General features: G+C 41.6%; 1 protein-coding gene across 5 annotated transcripts in view; it reads right to left on the bottom strand.

The window, feature by feature from the left end:
• Positions 1-22,730, bottom strand: part of LRP1B (LDL receptor related protein 1B) — a 1,609,743-nt gene that overhangs the window by 148,760 nt on the left and 1,438,253 nt on the right. For all 5 annotated transcript variants that reach the window (XM_019480601.2, XM_059727405.1, XM_059727406.1 and 2 more), the window contains 2 exons: positions 14,980-15,096; positions 400-506 (listed from right to left, as the gene is read on the bottom strand). In XM_019480601.2, the coding sequence (XP_019336146.2) occupies positions 400-506; positions 14,980-15,096 (224 nt within the window). The remainder of the gene's footprint in view (positions 1-399; positions 507-14,979; positions 15,097-22,730) is intronic.

Below are 22,730 nucleotides of genomic sequence, written 5' to 3'. Positions count from 1 at the left end.
TTCTTTTCGTTTATTGCCTATGATTCAACAAAATAATGTCCCCTTATTTCTGAAACTTCCATTGCTATTAATGTTAATTGTACACATTGATTCAGAGCAGTACTTCTTAGAAAGAAGAAAAAGACTGTAAACTGAACACATAAATACTCTAAACTCTCAGAGACTGCAAAACATATGCGTATGTTAATTATAATCAACATTAACAAAATTAGCTATAAATTGAAGTACTTCTGCTAGGCACTTCACATGACATTTGTGAAGTGCCCAGCAAAGGTGTTGTACCATATTGTCTGCTTTGGTGAATAAAGTTGTTTTAATTTATTTATTTATTTATTGCTTCCTTTCCAGTAAAAGGGAAATAATTCTGCTTCAGTATTTTTTTCTTATGAATAGACCTACCTCATCTGAGCCATCTGCACAATCATAATCTCCATCACACCAGAATCTTGCAGAAACACAGTCTCCATTTGCACAGAGAAAATCTTTCAACGTGCAGGTTTGAGGCTCTGAATAATGATAAAAAAGTCTTTAGCGTTACAAATGTTTCAGGCTGACATTTTCATATTTCACAGGGAAGGATTAGAAGTTATTGTACAAAACAGATTAATTTTTAGCTAAATGAAGGATTTTAAACCATTAAATACTAACTTGCAAACACTTTGTTAATTGTCTGTACCAAGTATTCTAAAGTATTCTAAAAATACAAGCTCTTACAAAGAGCATCTTCTGATACCCTGTAGTACTTCAGACAATTTTAAATGATCTTTGAAAATGAAGAAACTGTATATTATATTGTGCTGCATAACAGATGCAGAATGCTGAATTCTTACTAGGAGTTTCTGTACATGAGCTGATGGTAGGACCTGTGTAGGAGACAATCAATTTATACTGGAAAAACTCTACAGAATGTCAGAAGAATGTAAAAACTAAAATGCGGTAGGAATGAGGATTAACTGGAGGGACCTTGTGACTAAAAAGACAGGCAAGATTGCTGAGGGTAGTAGATGGCAAGTGATGGAGAGAATTATGACTCATTTAATGGAGAAAGACAAAAAGAGGGCAAGAAGAGGGTACTGGGAAGAGAGAAGAAAGAAATGGGCTTTGATGGACTAGATGTCATAAAAAGATCCTGTATGTAATTGAGGAGAATGGGGAAAGTGATGTTGTTGAAGAAAACATGATGATGACCAGACCTCCCCCGCCTCGCCGCCCCCGAGCTCCAGAGACATCAGAGAGGAAACAATTTCAGTCTAGGTGCAATAAAAGGCTCAGATGGTTACAGTTACACACTGTTATTAACTGCTATTAATGAAAATTAAGCCAACACTTATGTGTAGAGCTTCCACAGTCAAAACTGAGGGTAGAAGTGCAGACTTCCTCCATGTAGGATATGGAGATTTAAGCACCTTAAGAACGGGATCCAAAAAAAATAAAAATAAAAAACCCAACAAAAAACCCCCTGCATCTTCTTCCTCACTCGAGTTCTTCAGCTAATTTTAACTTCTCTGCAGGGGAAGGAACTAATTAGACAAATTTAGAGCTACACACTAATGAAATCCAATCTGTTCAAGGCACAGCACATAATAGGAAACTTGAGTTCACTCTGGTGCCCAAAATATTCTGTTCCACAGACTGTGCTTTATAAGCTTTGTCACAAGTGAACGTTCCATCAAGTCAGAGGCTGCTATTATCTGCTCTGAGAAGAATGAGATTACACTTAAATGTGTGAGGGCTAGTGGAGCTTTGCTCAGTGGGAATTATCATTGCAATGATTTTCAAAGAGAGCACTGGGATATTTCCTTTTTTTCCTAGTATTATGGTTAGTGACATACTGAACAGCAAGACATTTTGGCAGAAAGTACCAGACAAAGATTAGTAGTCATCACTTTTCCGTGAAAAGAAAGTAGTGTAGTAACTGTCATGTGTAGTAAAAGTCATATCTTGCTGGGATCCTATGACCCCAGCTGACTTCCTGCCTCTGGGGCAGGGGGCTGGACTCAATGATCTTCCGAGGTCCCTTCCAGCCCTAATGTCTATGAAATATTGCATTTCTTCACATATATACACATATTTACTTTCTTTTACATAGCTTTTGCATCTACAGATACCTGCTTTTTTAATATACTTCAAACAAACACGGGGACAACATGAAAGGAAAAAAAATATCCTCTAATTCTGGTTGCAAACTTTGGGAGTTTATGAGCATACAGTAACTTCAGTGAAAGTACATATGTAAGAGCTTCTGGAAATAAAGCCCACAAATGAAAGCACCCCAAAATTAGAAGCCAATTTTGATATTTTGTTCAAGTGTTTGCAAATGTTTGACATAAATAATGCTTTCATCATCATGACATCTTCCTGTTCAATCTTGCAAAGTTACAATTAATCTATTCTTCATATAAACCCTGATTTTTCCAACTGAGTTATAACAGTGAAGACAGGCTTATTCACTTCGGCTCTCTCCTGGTATAAATGTCAGAATAAGCCCATGATTACGATGAACACGCAGTCTTGTTGTGACTAGGCTATAGTAGACTAAAGTTGCAGTTGTTTTCCTAACAAAGAGATAAAATACTATATACATGTGGATATTTCCAGGAATGTCTATATTTTTCTTGGGTTTTTTAATTTTTATTTTTCTATCTCAATTTGCACATTTGGGTGTTTCAGTACTATCTGATTCTCTTCTCTCTCCATATACTGTGAATAGGAGCCTCCAAATTTGAAAAATTAAGTATTAATAATATATGGTAAAAGCAATTTTCATGCAAATAAGTATTTGTAATGTTTCTATATTGATTTGAGATCTATAAACTTTAAAAAAATTATGTATAAACAAACACCTGAAGTTGGTAAGAATATCCATGTGATGTCAATTTTTACATTTTTTTAAGACATAGGATGGAGCTCTGATATTTTTTTTACAATTGCATTTGCTTGTTTTCATATAAGGGCACAGAGAATTGCTAAAGGTAACATCTATGGCAGGGTCCAGACGAGCATGCACCTGCCTCTTGCCCCGCCTCAAACCTCTTTGGTGGGAATGAAAAACGTTCCCCGCGCTGCAAGTTTGCGGGGAGAAAATTAGATGCCATCCAGGGGTCTAAAAAGACTGAAGTTTAAAAAAGTGGAGCAGGGCATGGTCCCAGACCATGGCCTGAGGCAACTGGAGGCTGGGTCCTCCACAAATATGCTCTGGGTGCCAGAGCATCTTTGTGGTTGGCCCTTGCCCTAGTGCTGAAACATGCAGCCAGCCAGGCCGTGTGTTCAGCACCAGGCCTCCAGTGTCAGTGAGTAAGGGGTTGTGGGGCTGAAGGAGAGGGGAGGGGACCATGGAGGGGGACCCCTGGTAGCCCCACCCACTCCCCCAGCCCCCCCAACTCCTGCCCTGGCTGGCCCCTCCCCCCCCGAGGTCCCTTCCCCCTGTCCTGGCAGGCCCTTCTCCCTGCCAGCTCTCCAGGGCCCCCGTCCCCTGCCCTGCTCAGTCCCTTCCCCCCAACTCCCTGATCCCTGTGCCCCCACCCAATAGATTAAAATACCCTTCCCAAATCCCCCAGCACTTACCGGTAGCTCCACCTGCCATCTGGTTGACTGGGGCCCCGCCCGCACACTGCCAGGCAGGATGACAGCCCCAGTGGCCCCATCTCAGACCCTCCTGCCCCCCTTGCTGTCTTGTGCTGCCTGGGGGAGCTCTGCCAGGAGGCCCTGGAGCACCCCCACCCCTGCTACTAAGGTAAGCAGAGGCACTTTTTTTCTGTTTCTTTTTTCTGTATGTTTGTTTTTTTTTTTTAAGTGACTGTGCCTGGGGCTGTGATCACAGCCATGGGGGCCTGGGGGTGCAAGTTGTGGGGTGAGGCTAGGTGGGGCAGCCATTGGGAGGTCTGGGGGAGTAGGGGGTGGGGCTCAGTGGCACAGCCATTGGGGGGCTGCAGCAGCTGGCGGGGGATGGGGCCAGGTGAGGCAGCAATTGGGGAGATGGGGTGGGGCATGTGGGCCTTGCAGAAGGGGTGGTAGCCCCTGCAGGGGCCATTTGGTCTCTGTTGGGGGGATGTACCCCTTCTGTGGGGGCTGTTCCCTTGTGTGGGGGCCAAATCCCCTGTTTGGGGTCCATAGCCCTTCTGTGGGGGCTGAACCCCTGTTGGGGGGGTGAACCCCTTGTGTGGGGGCTGAATCTCCTGTTGGGGGGGCCATAACTCCTCTGTGGGGGCCATCCCCCCTGTGGGAGGGCAGCAAAATATATATTCATGAATTCATGAAACATGTATTTAGAGTTCACTTTATTATTATGATAAGGGACACACTTTAACACTGTAGATATATCAATAAAAAATTGGCCACCTGATTGCTGTCTCTCTCTCTCTCTTTAGAGTGGTCTTTTGTTGTACTTGTAGAAGAACATGGATTTGCGGGTATTTTACAGAGTGACTCTGGGGTTTTTTTTATCAGGGATTTTTCAGTTTTCTAATAGGGAACACCAGAATTCCTGTAGGGATGCCAGTGGCAGGACCCTGCCTGCTCAGAGCTGGCATCTTGGACCCATCTGGCTGTGGCTGACCTCCTCGCCAAATGGACCCAGGAGGACATGCCTTGACAGTTCAAAGCAGGCTACCACACCCAGAACATCTTCCAGGTGATAGCTACCCAGATGGTCGGGCAGGGGGCACACATGGCAATAGTGCCACACAGAGGCCAACCCTGCAACTACAGTCAACTGGCAGCTGGCCCAGAGTGGCCGATGCCTCTACTGGCTGTGCAGTCCCCATCCAGGTCTGGCAGGTGCACAGCAGGTCACAGCCAGGCAGCATCCCCCACTGCCAGACTGCTGCAGTGGGTAGAGACTGCAGGGAACTCTCAGGGCTGCTTCAGCAGTCCAGCTGGCACAAGGGGTAGTGTCCCAAGGTGCTAATTGGCTGGGCCCCAGAAACTCCTGAGAGCTAGAACCCTGAGTTCCTTGCCAGGGCAGATTTTTATACTGCTGGGGACAGCAAAGGTGCATCCACACATGCAGGCATGTGTGCTTGCAGCAGCTCAAATAGAAGTGGTGCAAATTTGAGCTGGGGCTTTTTGCCTCAGCGCACATGCCTGGACATGCACTTTGGTGTGGTGCAAGTTGTGCCACTTGGGGCAAAATAACCCTTCCCAACTCCTCCCTGATCTATTAGGCCTGTGCAGAGTGGCTAGCATTCACTTCAGATTTGAATTTGGCCAATTCAGGGGACAGTGATTCAATTTGGTGATTCAAATCACTGTCCTGAATCGATTCAGCTGAATCTGATTCAGAGATTTGGTTGCTGCTGAATCTGCAAATCAGCAAGGCCCATCCCCTGCCTGCTCTCTCAGCCAGGCAATGGCTGCCCCACCCGCCCCAGACCCAGCACTTCTTTATAAAAAAGCCCCAACTCAGTAGCTATTGCCAGGTGTGGGGGGGGGGGGCATCCCCGACTGCCCCATGAGGTGTGGAGGACTCTGCCATGAGCCCCCCGACCCCCCCATCTCAGTGCCCACATGGCTGCCCTGCCAGCCCCAGCACCAGCCCTTTAAGAAAAAAAAAAGGGAAAAACCCTGTACTCACCCTTCCTGTTGGCAGGGGGGTGCATCCCCATTGCTTCCCGCTGCCCCGCGCCATGCATTATGTGGGGGGTTCTTCCATAGGCCCCTGTAGCCCCAAGGCCACTGCAGGAGTGATGAGTTCTAGGGTTTTCCTTGGGTTTATTTTTCTTAAAGGGTTGGAGCTGGCCCAGGCGGGGAAACCATGGGGGGGCTGGAGGAGTGAGGGGGGGTCAGAGGGCTTGTGCAGATCCCCCCATGCATCATGAGGCAGTGGGGATCATGCCCCCCCTCCCCACAGCACCAAGTGAGCACCAGAGTTTTTTTTTTTAAATGCCAGGACCGGGGGAGGGTGGGGCACCATGGGGAGGGACTGGGGGAGCAAACAGGGGATGGGGGATGGCAGGGGTCCCCCCGTGGTCCCCTCCCCACTCCCCCAAACTTTTCTCCCCCACCCCTAGTATTACCAGCTCAGAGTCATCTGCAGCTCCCTGCTACAGACACCAGGGACAATCTAAATCATCAAAGCTCTCCAAATATTTTTTGAAGATTTGGAGAGCTTTGAATCGATTTGGACATTTTAATTGGTCCCCTGAATCAGTTCGGATTCAGAGATTTGGCCACCAAATCTGTCCAAATCTCCTCCGAATTGAATCACCACCTGAAGCTTTGCACAGCCTTAGCAGCTATCACCCAGAAGATGTTCCTGGTGTGGTGGCCTGCTTTGAACTGTCAAAGCATGTCCTCTTGATCCCAACTGGCCAGGAGGTCAGCCACCTCCAGCTGGGTCTAAGGTGCCAGATCTGGCAGAGCCCCCATGCCCAGCCCTCGCTCCCTGATTGCCTCCCTCACCTAGACCCACCCCTGATGGCCTCCCCACCTGGCCCCAGCAGTCTGCGACTCAAAAACCCCCCAAAAGACCTGCACTCACCAGCAGTAGCAGCTGCCACTGGGGTCACTGGGGTCTCGTGGCAGAGCCTTCTGCACAGCACGGGGCAGCAGAGACCGACCTCAGCTGCCTGGTATCTGCCCTGCCCCTGCCCCATCCTGTGGGTGCAGCCGGGATTGGCAGAGTTCTCCCTGGCTTCACCACCGGGGTGAGGGACAGCCATAGAGACAATCTGGCTGGCTACCAGAGCATCTCTATGAAGGATCAAGCCTCTGTTTGCCTCAGGGCATGGTCCTGGACCGTGCCTATCTATCTATCTATCTATCTATCTATCTATCTATCTATCTATCTATAAAATGAAGTGTATGTCTGTCTGTATGTATGTTTCCTTATAACTTGACAGGTTGGTCCTGTCTACTCTAAACCTTCCAAAATCACTGAATACTACCCAAGGAAAATTATAGGTGGGTTATTTTTCACTTGACCCTTTTTGGGGCTTCTATTGACTGGGATTACTTCACTTCTCCAATAACAACCTGGTACCACTCCATTTTGGATGCAGTAAATTCAGTTCAATTGTCATTATTATATTGACGCTTGCCTTTTTCTCGCTCCTTGTTAAATATGAAATGTTGGATATGTTGTACTGTGCTCTTTAAAAAAAAAATCATCTAAGTATGTTGTACTAAGTTCATTGAAAATAAATAAGCACTGCAAGTACAAATATAAAAACCCGGGCAAAGAATGGGTACTAGTATGTAATAAGACTCAACTGCTTAGTCACTTGTACATCTGGTAAAGGCCAGATCCTTTCAAATTCTATTTTACATAAAAACTCCATAAGGATTAAGAAATTTGACTAAATAACTAGAAAGCACCATATTATTTTTCTTGAAAATTCAGTTCATACTGAACTGACCACTGTCCTTTCAGATCCTTGCACCCATTTATATTGAGTGTGCATATTTCCTAAAACATGTAGGTTTACAATAAGAATTTTTTTTTTATGAAGGTCTACATTTATAAATCTAATATAGTAAATTTTAAAAAGTACTATATTTTGTAGCTATATTGTGCCAAAAGTTATGTAATACCCAGTTATTGATCCTACTATGAATAAGAAAGCAGTAGTCTAATGTGAGAGGAACTATTGACTTTAACCTCTTTCCACTGAAACCATCAGAAGGTTTATTGCTGATTTCAAGGGAAGCAGGGTAAGAATCATTATTCATGAAACATACAAAAGACAGTTTAAAAGATTATCTAGCTTCACTAACACATATTCCTGCTCTGGTTGCTTTCATGGCATTTTAAAACATTTTTCTACATTATGTTGCAGTTTTATGCAGTCAGTGTGTATTCTTTATAATCAAACAAAGAGCACATTGTTTTTCTTTTGAAAGAAAAGAATATGGCTGACTAGAATATAACATTCTTTACTATGGTGATTTAGTGGCAAGAGAAAATAGTATTTTGAAAAAATCTATCCCTACCCAAAAAAGGAGGAGGGAGGGAATGTTCAGTAAGTAAGTGTTACTGATTGAGAAGAGAGGAAATGCAGCTTTCATTTTGATTTCAATGTATTCCCTTCCAAATTTACATAGCCAGAGCTCTAAATTTCTCTAGGATCCATATTTATCTGGAAGAGGAGTAATGACTGTTGGTAGATATCTTTTTGTGTAATGGCTTTGGAAGTATCTCTAAAGGTAAGACAGTGTTGGAATTATGTCTTAGCCATGATGGTGCAGAATGAGACAAGGATTTTTGTGGGTGATAACTTTTATTAGACCAAGGGCATTGTTGGGATAGAAGTAGACAAGCTTTTAAGTGTAGGATGCTGATGAAGAATGCTTTGCATTCAAAGGCTTATCTATGTTGGTTGTCCAATAAAAGATATCCCACAAAAATCCTTGCCTCTACAGAGTTAAGAAAATACAGGACTGCATCTTTTTGTGAAGAACTTTTTGCCTGACTCTTATCTAAAACCACTAAGGTCAGTTAAATTATTTGAATGATTTTTGTAGTTTTTGCATCAGGCCCACGTGATTGGCTGAAGTAATTTCAAAATCATTAGCTATCCTCTTTAAAAAAAATGTGAAGCTTGAGAGCATGGAGGTAGGGATGACTGGAAAAGGACAAATATGGTGCTCATTTTTAAAAAATAAAAAGGAAGAAGGAAGATCCCTGGAACTATAAACCAGTCCTTCTGACCTCAATGCCTGGAAAAATCATGAAACAAGGAATCTATTATTATGCACCTAGAGTAGAGAAAGCTGATCAGGAACAGCCAGCATGGATTCAAAGAGCATGTCATACCTGAGCAACATGATTTCCTTCTACAATAAAGTAACATGCTCTGGGGATGGCAGTGAGGAAAGGGAATGGGGAGAGCAGTGGATATGATATACCTTGACTTTACCAAATTTTTTACCGTTCTCATTAACAAGCTAAAGAAATACAGACTAGATTAAAGTACTGGAAAGTGAGTACATGATTGGTTGCATCATCATGCTCAACAAGTAGTCATCAATAGCTCAATGTCTAGTTTTGGCAGAAAGTATCATGAGGTATTCTCCAGGGGTCTGACCAGGGTCTGGTATAGTTTAACATACCAGACCCAGGACAGATCCCTGGAAAATATTGCATGATACTTCCTGCCAAAACTAAACATTGCTGATTTGGATGAAGGGGTCAAGTGCATGTTTTGCAAATTTGCAGGGGCCACTTGGTTAGATGGAGTTGCAGATACTCTGAAGAATAGGGCTAAGATCAATAATGACCTGAACATACTGGAAACATAATCTGCAATCAATTAGATAAGATTAAACAAGCACAGGAGCAAAATTCTGCACTTGGGATGGAATAACTGAGTGTTTAAATGAAGACTAGGAAGTGACTGGCTACCTTGCAGTATTGCAAAGAAGGACCTGGGGTTTACATTAGACCATAAAAGGAATATGAGTCAACAGCGTGCTCTTGTTGCAAAAAAAAGTCAACAGTATACTAGATTGTATTAACATCACTTGCAAATCAATGGAAGTGATTCTTCTGCTGGGGTTATTTAGTCTGGAGTAGACAAGATTGAAGGGATATTTAATAACTGTCTTCATTTATCTGGAAGGCAATTATAAAGAGGTTGGAGATGGGCTTTTCTGTATGACAAAAGAGGACAGGACTAAGAGCAATACCCTCAAGCTGCAGCAGGGGAACTTTAGCTTGGAAATTAGGTGACTAAAAGGGTAGTCATGCACTGGAACAAGCTAACTAGAGAAATTGTGGAATGTCCAACTTTGGATAGCAGGTTGCACATACACTTGGTTGGGATGGTTTAAGCAGGAATGATCCTGTCTTGAGCAGTGGGCTTCACTAGATTACATCATGAGGTCCCTTTGAGCCCTACTTTCCTATGATCCTATGGTTCAATGTACATAAAACAGGAAGGGTGGTTGAAAGGTACAAGTAAGTTGAGGACAGAATGATACATTCTGGTTGTGATGTGCTGGAATCAAAATCATGATAAAGAAAGATTTTCAGTATTCAGGCATTTTACAACATATTAATGATAAACACTTGCTGAAAAAAAAACAACTATACAGTTTTAATATTTCCAATACTTGCTCTGTTTCATTTCTGATAACTTTACTTTGATGCTATACATGTGTATATGAAGAGGTTATGTAGGCATGGATGTAAATACCTGAGCTGAATTTTTAGAATGCAGTTAATGTTTCTCAAAAATACTGGATACAACCAATTTTCTAATGCAGCTACCTGACATACCATTTATAAACTCATGTATGATATGAGCGGGTTAGGTCTACATGCAGTTTAATATATATATTTTTAAAATGTTTCACACTTCTAATTTCACATATTTTCTTTCAGTACAGTTAAGTAATGCTCAGATAGTGTGTAAAGATTTTTATAAATCTCATTTCAAATAGCCAAGTAAACCTAGGTTATACATTTTCCTGATACATCAAGATTCTAGAAGTTAAAGCTTGAATGTCTTTTCATTACATTTTTATTTAGATTCCATAACAGATGAATCAATAATTATCAAATACAATATACTGCTATATAAAAGAAAATACCTAAGAAATCCAGAGCAGTAGCCAGAAGGCAAAATTCATTGCCATGAAGAAAGACTAGACAGAACTTCTACATTACTTCAGTCTTCCTTTGAGTTTAAATGAGAATTAGCTGATGTATAGACAGTGAATAAATACCATGCACAGGAGTTAACTTCATGCCTGGAGACTGACATATTACAGATATCTTTATCTGGGAGTCTAAAGAGCAGTCAGGACTGAGTGGGAGGTTTATTTATCCTTGTAAGTAAAAAAAAAAAACAAAAAAAAAACAAAAAAAAAACAAGTTTAATGAATCAAAATATAACTGGCAGCTGATTGCTCCACTATTGTCATATTTCTAAAATGTAGAAAAGCAGTTCATAAATAAGTACTAATTTGTGGATGACTAATTGCAAGTAGATGCTTTGGTATTTATTTTGTAAACGTTATTAATATTTGTAAGATGTATTTTTCGCTTCTCAAACATTTAAACTATTTTGGGATCATAAGAAAATCCAGTGAAAGAATATTTTATTCTCCTTGAAAATATTTATTTAACTGCTACTTAGGTGAGAAAGTATTATGTAAGTATTAAAGTTTGTAAGTATTAATGGCTTCATTTTCCTCTCCTTCAAGTCAGTTCTTGATTTGGTGGGAATTTCTCACAAATAGGAAATGGATAAAAGCTACCTATTGAAGTGGCTCAGTTTCACACTTTTAACTGAAAGGTACCTTCTTTTTGAGGGGTATAGGTTGAGCCATGTTAGTCTAAGGATATAGCCAGACCAGGTTCTTTGGGTAAATCTGATACCTTTTATTAGACCAACTCAAATAGCTGTAAAAATTCTTCTTTGCAAGGTTCTGGGTATAAATACCCTTCATCAGGCTGAGGAAGTATCTGCAGTTGGTGTGTGCTCTTCCTGGATGGGAGGAATAGTAAAGAAGCCAGAGGCTGGTGTGAATGCAAGAAAAGCAATCAATGAAGATGTGAATTGAGAAGTCAGTTGGTGAGAGACAGGTTGGGGATGGGGGAAGGGAGGGAATTAACGTGGCAGTGTGGAGAGGTACTTGGGAAGTCAGATGTTAGGCAGGTTATAATGAGTCATAAATCCAATGTCTATATTTAGTCCATATTTTTTTTTTGCATTCAGTAGGTTGATGAAGTGAAGTTCATAGGCTCGTCTGTGAAAGGTGTTTTCTAAATTCCCTTTGAGGATTAGAACTGAAAGATTCTAAAGAGAGTGGCTTTATTGTGAGAAATGTCCCCCCACTGATAATTGGGTATTCTTGTCTTTGATAGATTTCTGGTGTGTGTTCATTCTTGTTGTTTGGTCTCTCCTACATATTTTTCATCAGGCCATTTGATGCATTGTATGAGACATATAACATTTGTGGAGGTGCAGCTGTAAGGTCCAGGAATGGTGATGGTTCTGTTGTGGAGTGTAATTGTGGGGTCGGTGGAGATGTGCTGGCAGGTTTTACATTTCTTGTCTCTGCATGGTCTGGAACCATTTGGTGTGTTTTGGGCCATGGGAAGTTTGCCTCTGGTGATGAGGTTAGCAAGGTTTGGTGCTTGTTTAAAAGATAGGATGGGTGTTTCTGGAAAGATCTATTTAAGACTTGCGTCTTCTTCTAGTATGGGTTGCATTAGTTTGAAGATTTTCTGTATAGGTTACAGAAGGGGTGATATAAGTCTATGGCCCAAAACACACCAAATGGATAAAGACCATGCCATGACAAGAAATGTAAAACCTGCCAACATATCTTCACCAACCCCCCAATCACTACACCCCACAACAGAACCATTATCATTCCTGGATCTTACATCTGCACCTCCAGAAACGTTATATATATCATCCAATGCAGCAAATGCCCTGATGGAAAATATGTGGGAGAGACCAAACAACAACTGCGCACCAGAATGAATGCACACCAGAAATCTATCAAAGACAGGAATACCCAATTACCTGTGGGGGCACATTTCTCACAAGAAAACCACTCTCTCAAATCTCTCTGTTCTAAGCCTAAAAGGGAATTTATAAAACACCTTTCACAGATGAGCCTACATACTTCACTTAATCAACCTACTGGGTACAAAACATCATGGACTAAATATAGACATTGGATTTATAACACATTATAACCTGCCTAACATCTAACTCCCCAAGTACCTTTCCACTATTTACCAACCGCATTCATTCCCCTCCCCTCCCAACCTGTCTCTCTCCCACTGATTCCCCAATGTATATCTTCACTGACTGACTTTCTTGCATGCACACCAGACTCTGGCTTCTTTACTATTCATTCTATCCAAGAAGAGTACTGACCAACTGCAGATGCTTCCTCAGCCTGACAAAGGGCATTTATACCCAGAAGCTTGCAAAGTAGAATTTTTCCAACTATATGAGTTGGCCTAATAAAAGATATCAGATTTACCCAAAGAACCTTGTCTACCTTTTTTTTTTTTTTGAAGCATTCAAACCAGACAGATAGGACAAAAGGAAATGGAGAACATTTTTTAAAATTTGAAATATGAAAATATACTGAAAGATGACACAACGTTTGACTGAAGATTGTGCTCATTTCAAATTCCAGGGAAATCAGATTTTAAAAGAGGTATAGCATGGACAACAGACGCTTGATTGAAATACTATAACTGGCCTAAAAGGATTCCAGTGGTCACTAGACACATTCTACTTACATCAACAATAGTAACATAGATTTAGGTAACAATATAAAGACATTTTTGGTGATGCCAAAAGTTATGACTATGAAATCAATTTTTAGGCTCCAAAGTAATATGGCCTGGTCTTCAGAGGTGCTTAACTCTTATGGATTCCACTGCCCTGAGTGGAAGATAAAGCCTCAGTAGGAATGTTTACATGAGATGCTTAATGTATAGTAGGCTAATTCTACTCTGCATTAATGTGTCATGGTAAAAATTAGTCTGCTGCACATTAAGTTCCACAAAAAGACTGCATTATTGTTACTTTGCATTAGCTTTGGCTAGTGTGCATTTAGGTAGCACCTCATATTAGAGGTACTAAACTTAATGAGCAGTAGCAGCAGCATGTTAATGCATGTGTAGACATGCCTAGTATTTACTGAACATGGATCTGGGTACCTAACTTTAGCTAACTGTTTTTCAAAACTCTAAGCCAGATGTATTATCTCAAGGGTAGTGCTTCAGATGTTTATAGGTGGCAAATCACTGTATAAGTATGATTGACAAGCAAGAGACTTGCAGGTATTCTTTTTTTTATATTTTATAAGAAAAAAACAGAAGAGCCAAGCAAATTAAACTGAGGAGGCCATAATGTTGGAATTCGTTCTCGAAAACTGTGGAACAATGATACTGATGGCTAAATTTTGGCTCCCTTGGGCAGATCCAGACATGCAGACGTGTGGTTTTCGGCACTTTAAGCCTCACTGTGGCACCACAAACCACTTGCCTGACACATTAAAATGTGCCCTTGTGCTGCAAATGTGCTGCATGGAGGCAAAATTTGCTACTGGGAATTCCTGATAGCAGAAAAAAAAAAAGTGGTGTGATGCATGCCACAGCAGCATGCTCTGGCATATCTGGGAGATACTCTAGCTGTTAGCAGTATCTCCCCTGCTTCAGTTCTGCCCTGGCTCCTCCAGCACACCAGAAGCCAGGAGAAGTGGGACATTTTGCCCCAGACCAAAGCACACGTGCAGAGGTATGCACAGCTGCAAAAAGTATTTTTGGCACTGTAAGCATATACCCCTGCATTTGGGAATGCACCGCCTTAGTCAAAATTATATTTCAGGGATTGGGGAAGATACTCATTAAGAATTGTTTTTCATTAATTGGGAAAGAGTTAGACTGATCATCTGAAACTGGTATTATAGAGCTTTGTTGGAAATGGAAGCTGATCATGCTGCAGCTTTAGTCCTTTAGGGATTATAATGAATGCCTGCCCTTGGATGTGAATAAGCATTTTAGAAACTCTCATTAAATTTAAAATATGGCACTTCTTCCAAGGAAGTATAGCACATAAAGTATAACACACCAAGTAGTGTTTGACCCAAACACCACTCCTGCTATTGACAGGTGCCTGTCTTCTTAGGAACATGCTCAGTGAATTTTGCTGACTTGTAATCAGATACATACTCTACCCTAAGACAGTAAAAGCAAATGAACCAAACCTCTGTTATATGGCTTAACAGTAAACCTTGTAGTTTGTCAAGTACTCCACTGGATATTATATTTCCCCATGTGTTCATTATATGTTTATAGTGGGCCACAGATCTTAGTGAAAATAACTCAAGTCAGAGACATTTTGGAATCACTATTTTAGATTCATGTCAATTCATTTTGAGGATTAAGTGCAATTTCAAAAGAACATGAGGTGTACTTGTGTTTTTGTAGGTATTAAAAAAGTCTTCCTTCTTATTAAATAGGCTGTAAAGCTCAAAACATGACATTAGGTAAAAGTTACTTACTGCAGTTTTCTTCATCTGAATTATCTCCACAGTCATTTTGGCTGTCACATCTCCAGTGATCTGGAATACAGTTGTTGTTTTTGCATTGGAATTCATGAGGCCCACAAGTCTTTTTATCTGTAATGAAAATGGCTAGCATTTGTATCACCATATTCCATAAAAGTAGAGCTTAAAAGATCATTACTAAAAGGTGACAGAAATAAGCAATTACACTATTTTAAATGGTACTTATTTATTGAAGAAAAAATATTACTTTAGATGACAACTTAAATGATATTGACCCATGGTCAAAACAATGCTAATATCGCACAGTAAATGAAAACTCAACTTTCAATGTGAATGCTAAACCTGTAAAACTAGGACAAAAATCATAATGCAATTTCAACTGAGAAGCAGGTGTTGAAAAGCTTTGCTGAAAGTAACATTAAAGGTTTTATTTATATTTCAAATAGAAAATACAAAAAGTGTCAATGTATCTAATTATCATAGTTTTGAATCTCAGTTTTCACATTAATTTTTCAATACATTTTGCTGTAGTGTAGGATGATTTTACTAAATATCAGATTACAGAAATTTTAGAAATAATTAAAGAATAGCAATTTATGTAATAGAATACAAAAGGACATATTAGTCAAGAGATATGATTGCACTTACAATATTATAATTTATTGGAATTATGCACACATGTATAACTAATGAAGATCTTTATATTTTAGTTTGTGCTTTCGACCTTATTACTTCTTGCTTCAGAGGCTGGAAGACAGTAGCACATAAAATCAAATTGGGGTTTGTTTTCTTCAACTAGTGAGGTATTTTAAAATGATCATTTACACTCTCAGGATGGTATTGCAGATAAATCCTTTCTGAATGCATGTGCAGTTCTAAACAGCATCACTTCCTGGCTGATGCAGCTACCTTTATGTTTCTTTTGTATTTCAATTTTTTTCGTACTTTATCCTTTACGGTGTAAGGGAAAGGAGAGAGAATCTAACAAAATAAAAAAAAAAATTATCTGTGACATATTTTCTTTGCAAAAAAAGAACATCCATAATGAGCTTGGTTTATAAAACCACAATGACATTTTGAAAATTACATGTCACTGCAATGGAATTTCAATAGGAACTTCTTGAATTCCCATTAGGCTATTTTAGAAAAATGTCAACTTAGATGCTCTGATGTTATCAATGCCACTTGATGTGTTTGAATTAAGTGGCCATGAAGAAGACAGACTAATAGCAGCAGCCTGAGCCAGGCAAAGTTGTCTGCCTGTGAAAAAGATGGGGTTATTGCATGGATTACAGTGAGTTATTTCAGCTTGTGATATAGTATGTGTATAAATCCTGTTTTTTAAAGATTTTTTTTTTCCATTTTAGACCTTTACATTTAGCATAGCTCTACTTCCCTAACCTAATGTATCACTTTACATTAGGTAAAAGCAGGGCAATGAATCCTGCATTTGTTCCAATATTACTTGTCCTCATCTTCTACTCACCTTCTCAACTTTTTCCTCAAACTCTTTCACCCACAGTGATGCATATCCATTAGGAATCTCACTGTTAGAAATGTCCAGCCATTACCTTTTTATCTTTTAAATATGTCTTTAGAACTGCCTTGATCTCTGAAAAACCTTGCTTAATGATCATGACATCAGTGACTACTCACTGTTTCCTTCTGTTTCTACCTTTTTGTAAGCCACGAGCAAGCATTAATTTCCATCAGTGGAATTTCCTGAAAACACTCCTATTCCAGACCTGTGGCTGTCCAGTTAGAGAACAATGATGAAGCCCTGGTACTGGATGAGATGGAACACACTGCAGTGGCAGGAGAGGCCAAGCCATGCGCACCTAAAGAGACAAAGATCAAGACATCTGCTGCCAAGAGAAAGCAATGGATGGTGGCATTGGGTGACTTCCTCCTGTAAGGCAGGGAAGTATTCATCTGCCAGCCTGATTGGAAAGCTGATTTCAATTAGGAAAGCTGATTTCAATGAACTCAGGGGATTAGTCAAGGACACACTGCAGAGTAGGAGATTTGAAGAAATGGAAGCCCAAGAAGGGTGGCTGTGCCTTAAGGAATCGATCCTTCGGGCACAAAGCAAGACGATCCCCGAGCGAGGCAAAAGAGGGAAAAGGGCCAGGAGGCTTCCCTGGCTGACCAGAGAAATCCAGGGCAGCCTAAGGGACAAAAGAGGAGCACATAAAAAGTGGAAACAGGGAGAGATCACCAAAGACGAATATACCTCCTCTGCTCGTGCTTGTAGGGAGGCAGTTAGACGGGCCAAAGCTACCATGGAGCTGAGGATGGCAACCCAAGTAAAAGACAACAAGAAATTGTTTTTTAGATATATAGGGAGTAAAAGGAAGGCCCAGGGAGGAATGGGACCCCTGTTAAATGGGCAGAAACAATTGATGATGGACAGGGGGGACAAGGCTGAACTCCTCAACGAGTTCTTTGCCTCAGTGTTCCTAAGTGAGGGGCACGACAAGTCTCTCACTGGGGTTGTAGAGAGGCAGCAGCAAGGCACCAGACTGCCATGTGTAGACCCTGAGATGGTGCAGAGGCACTTGGAAGAACTGAATGCCTTTAAGTCGGCAGACCCGGATGAGCTCCATCCGAGGGTGCTGAAGGCACTGGCCGTCGTCATTGCAGAGCCACTGGCGGGAATATTTGAAAGCTCGTGGCGCACAGGCCAAGTCCCGGAGGACTGGAAAAGGGCCAACGTGGTCCCCATTTTCAAAAAGGGGAGGAAGGAGGACCCGGGCAACTATAGGCCAGTCAGTCTCACCTCCATCCTTTGCAAAGTCTTTGAAAAAATTATCAAGGCTCACATTTGTGAGAGCCCGGCAGGACAAATTATGCTGAGGGGAAATCAGCACGAGTTCGTGGCAGGCAGATCGTGCCTGACCAATCTAGTTTCTTTTTATGACCAGGTTACGAAACGCCTGGACACAGGAGGAGGGGTGGATGTCGTATACTTAGACTTAAGGAAGGCCTTCGATACGGTATCCCACCCCATACTGGTGAACAAGTTAAGAGGCTGTGACTTGGATGACTACACAGTCCGGTGGGTGGCGAATTGGATGGAGGGTCGCACCCAGAGAGTCGTGGTGGATGGGTTGGTTTCGACCTGGAAGGGTGTGGGCAGTGGGGTCCCGCAGGGTTCGGTCCTTGGACCGATACTCTTTAATGTCTTCATCAGTGACTTGGACGAGGGAGTCAAATGTACTCTGTCCAAGTTTGCAGATGACACAAAGCTATGGGGAGATGTAGACACGCCGGAGGGCAGAGAACAGCTGCAGGCAGACCTGGACAGGTTGGACAAGTGGGCAGAAAACAACAGAATGCAGTTCAACAAGGAGAAATGCAAAGTGCTGCACCTAGGGAGGAAAAATGTCCAGCACACCTACAACCTAGGGAATGACCTGCTGGGTGGCATGGAAGTGGAAAGGGATCTTGGAGTCCTAGTGGACTCCAAGATGAACATGAGTCGGCAGTGTGACGAAGCCATCAAAAAAGCCAATGGCACTTTATCGTGCATCAGCAGATGCATGATGAATAGGTCCAAGGAGGTGATACTTCCCCTCTATCAGGCGCTGGTCAGACCGCAGTCTACGAGGAGAGACTAGAGAAACTGGATCTTTTCAGCCTCTGCAAGAGAAGGTTAAGAGGTGACCTTGTGGCCGCCTATAAGTTCATCACAGGGGCACAGAAGGGTATTGGTGAGTATTTATTCACCAAGGCGCCCCCTGGGGTTACAAGAAATAATGACCACAAGCTAGCAGAGATCAGATTTAGATTGGACATTAGGAAACACTTCTTCACAGTTTGAGTGGCCAAGGTCTGGAACGGGCTCCCAAGGGAGGTGGTGCTCTCCCCTACCCTGGGGGTCTTCAAGAGGAGGTTAGATGAGCATCTAGCTGGGGTCATCTAGACCCAGCACTCTTTCCTGCTTATTCCGGGGGTCGGACTCGATGATCTATTGAGGTGCCTTCCGACCCTAACATCTATGAATCTATGAATCTATGATTTTTTGGCTTGGGAGGTCTGCTACATGCCAGGAGCCCACATCTGAGATTAGAAATACTTATCAAATCTGAGATGTCAAGGAAAGTTTGCTGAGACTCATCTGGTCCTCTGACTACTATCCCATGAGACTCATCCAAGTGGACACTAATGATACAGTCAGAGGTGACTTTCAGAAGATCAAAATGGCTCTAGATGGCAGGTTGAAGGGGGCAGGGGACCACTATATTTTCACTGTTATTTTCACTAAACTGTAAAGGCCTGGCTAACAGATGCACCCTGGAGATAAACACATGGCCACATAAGTGTTGTCACCAGCAGGACTTTAAATTCTTTGCCCATGGGGTGGTGATCCAAGAAGATGGATTACTGGGAAGAAATGGGGTCTGCATGACACAGGGAGGGAAGAGTGTCTTCACATACAGGCTTGCTAACCTAGTGAGGAGGGGTGTAAGTGAGGCTTGCCTACCTAGTGAAAAAGTTCATTAGGGGATGGAGACAAAATCCCAGAAGTTAGTAATGAGCCAGGGGACCTGGATAAAACCAAAGTAAAGGGAAGCAATAGTGAAAGCTTTAGCAAGGTTCTCAGGGAAAAGCTAAGACAATTAGTTTTAGATACCAGAAGTGTTTATATACTAATGTCAGAAGCACGGGGTTCAAACAGGGAGAATTGGAGGTCCTAATACAATCACAGAATTATGGATCACAGAGATATGATGGGGTAGTTCAGATGACTGGAATATGACCATGGATGGGTATGGCTTGTTTGGAAAGCATAGGCAGAGGGGGGGAAGGAGGAGAGGTTACCCTATATATGATGGTGGTGTACTTGTGCTCTGAGGTACAGGATGAAGTGGAAAGTAAGCCTGTTGAAAGCCTCTAGGTAAAGGCCAATGAAAAGAACAATGGTGGGGATATCTTGGTCGGCTACCAGCCACCAAATCAGGAGGAGGCGGTAGATGAGATCTTCCTTAACAATTGACGGAAGCTTCCAAATTGCAGGACCTGGTTTTACAAGGGGGACTATAATTATTAGTATATTTGCTGGGAAAAGCAACCCAGCAGGTTTTTTGGAGTCTGTTGGGGATAACTTATTGCTACAGATGATAGATAGGCCAAGGGGAGGAAGGAAGGAGAGCAGCACAATAAAAGAAGCTGGGCTTCATAAAACCATGCTTTAGGGAACTGGTTGGCAAGATCCTTCAGGAAGCGAGGGGGAAACGAGTCCAGAAAAGCTGGGTGTACTTTAAGGAAGTCCCCTCAAGGGCCCAGAAGCAAGCAATCCTGATGCAAGAGAAGAATGGGAAGTTCAATAGGAGGCCAGCCTGGCCAGGCAGCAATCTTTTCAATAAGCTGCATTTGAAAAATGAAACTTGCAAAAAACTGGAATTTTAGTTCTAGCAAAGAGTATATAAGAGTATCACACAGGCATGCAGGGAGAAAATTAGGCAGGCCAAGGCATGATTTGAGATGCAACTGCCAAAAATCTATAAGAGGAAATAAAAAGAGATTCTATAAAAAAGAACTGCTGTCAAAAGTAAGCAGAGACCAAAGAAACTACAGGATGCTTATGGAACGCAGAAGGTAAGCTAGTTATGGAAGATGCAGAGAAGGTTAAAGTATATAATGGCTCTTTTATTTCAGTCTTCATAAATAGGGGAAGCTATCAGATGATGAGTGCTTTTGACAGCAAAGAAAAGGAAGGAAACAAACATCCAATTGCAATGGTATAACTAGTTAGGAATTATTTAGAGAAGCGCAATGCTTTCAAATCACTAAGGCACAATGAGATGCACGCTAGAGTGGTGAAGGAATTGGCTGAGGTAATTTCAGTACCATTAGCTATCCTCTTTGAGAAGTTGTGGAGTTCAGGTAAGGTTCCAGACCATTAGAAAATGGCAAATAAAGAGCCATCTTCAAGATGGGAAGGAAAAGGATCCATGGTATTTTAGACCAATCAGTCTACCTGGAAAGATCATGGAGCACAGTCTCAAAGAATCTATTTCTATGCACCTAGATGAGAATAAGGTGATCAGGGACAGCCAGCATAGATTCACTAAGAGTAAGTGGATTTCTGACTAATATGATTTCCTTTTATAAGGTGACAGACGTGTGGATAGAAAAAGAGCAATGGATGTGATATACTTTGACTTTTGCAAGGCTTTTGACATGGTCTTTCATGACAATCTGATTAAGAAGCTAAGGAAATACACACATAAAAGTATATATGTATTGTAACATGAATATAGGATTGGTTGGTTCATCAAACTCAAGAAGTAGTCATCAGCGGTTCAATGTCTAGTTAGGAGGAGGTATCAAGTGAGGTTCTGCAGGGGTCTGCATTGTTTAACATTAATGATCTATATGACTGAGTGCACATTTAGCAAATTTGCTGATGACACCCATTTGGGTGTAGTTGCAGGCACTATGGAAGGCAGGGCTAGGATCCAAAATGACGTGGATAAGCTAGAAAAATGATCTGCAATCAATCAGATGAGATGCAACAAGGACAAGTGCAAGCTCTGCAATTAAGATAGAATAACTGCATGACCAACTACAGGCTGAGGTATGATTGGCTAGGCTGCAGAACTGCAGAGAAGAACCTGGCAGTTACAGTGGACCATAAATGGAATATAAGACAATAGTGTGCTCTTGTTGCAAAAAAAAAAAAAGAAGCCAACAGCATACTGGGTTATATCAATATAAGTGCAAATAAGGGAAATGATTCTCCTACTCTATTCATCACTGGTGAGGCTCTTGGGTTCAGGTTTGGGCCTATATTTCAAGAACGATTTATACAGATTGAAAAAATTTCAGTGCAGGGCAACAAAAATGATTATTGGAGCTGGGAAGCAAAACTTATGAGGAAAGGCTGAAAGAACAAGGCTTAATTAGCCTGGGGAGGAGAAGATGAAGGGGGAATTTGATAATAGCTTTTAATACCTGAAAGGCAATTACAGAGAGCATGGAAATGGGCCATAGTTGACAGGACTAGGAACAATGACCTCAAATTGTAGCAGGAGACATTTAGATTGGGTATTAGGAGGAACTTTTTGATTATGGCTGTAGTAACATATTCAAATAAAATAATTAGAGAAATTATGAAATCTCCATTCTTGAAAATTTTCAAGAGCAGGTTAGACAGACATTTGGCAGGGATAGTTTAATCAAGGGTGATCCAGCCTTGATCAGGAGGCTGGACTTGATGACCTTGTGAGGTCTCTTCCAGCTTCACTTTGCTATGATCCTATGCAATTCAGTAACTACTCTGGGAAGAAATTTGAGGCAAGGTTTAAGTGACATCTTTCTAGCGTGTAAAAAAAGTATAAAGAAAACCAGTTGCTCCTAACCTTTCTTGGCAAATATAATTTGTCAAGAGTTATTTAAAACAGAGTTATTCATAGGTAAATGGGATGGTCAGTAGATCACCATGAGTTAATATGGTGATCCTATTAACTTCCAAGAACCACACTCTGATATTAGGGGCAGTGTGGTAGGCTCTCTCACTGGTGGAAAAACAACACAAGTGTTCTCCAAACTTATGTGAAAACAAAGCATTTCTCAATAGGAGTATGATATGAAGAAGTAGTTATGTACACCTAACTGAAATGATGAACAAACAGAGACCTTCAGGAAGAGTAAATAATCTAGTGCTGGAAGGATGCAGAGAGTTGTAGATGTCCCTGCTCAGGCCATAAAGTAAACCTCTTCTACTTACAGAAAATGGT

Source organism: Alligator mississippiensis, chromosome 4 (genome assembly GCF_030867095.1).
Source record: "Alligator mississippiensis isolate rAllMis1 chromosome 4, rAllMis1, whole genome shotgun sequence".
NCBI lineage: Eukaryota > Metazoa > Chordata > Crocodylia > Alligatoridae > Alligator > Alligator mississippiensis.
This window is presented reverse-complemented; position numbering and strand designations above follow the sequence as displayed.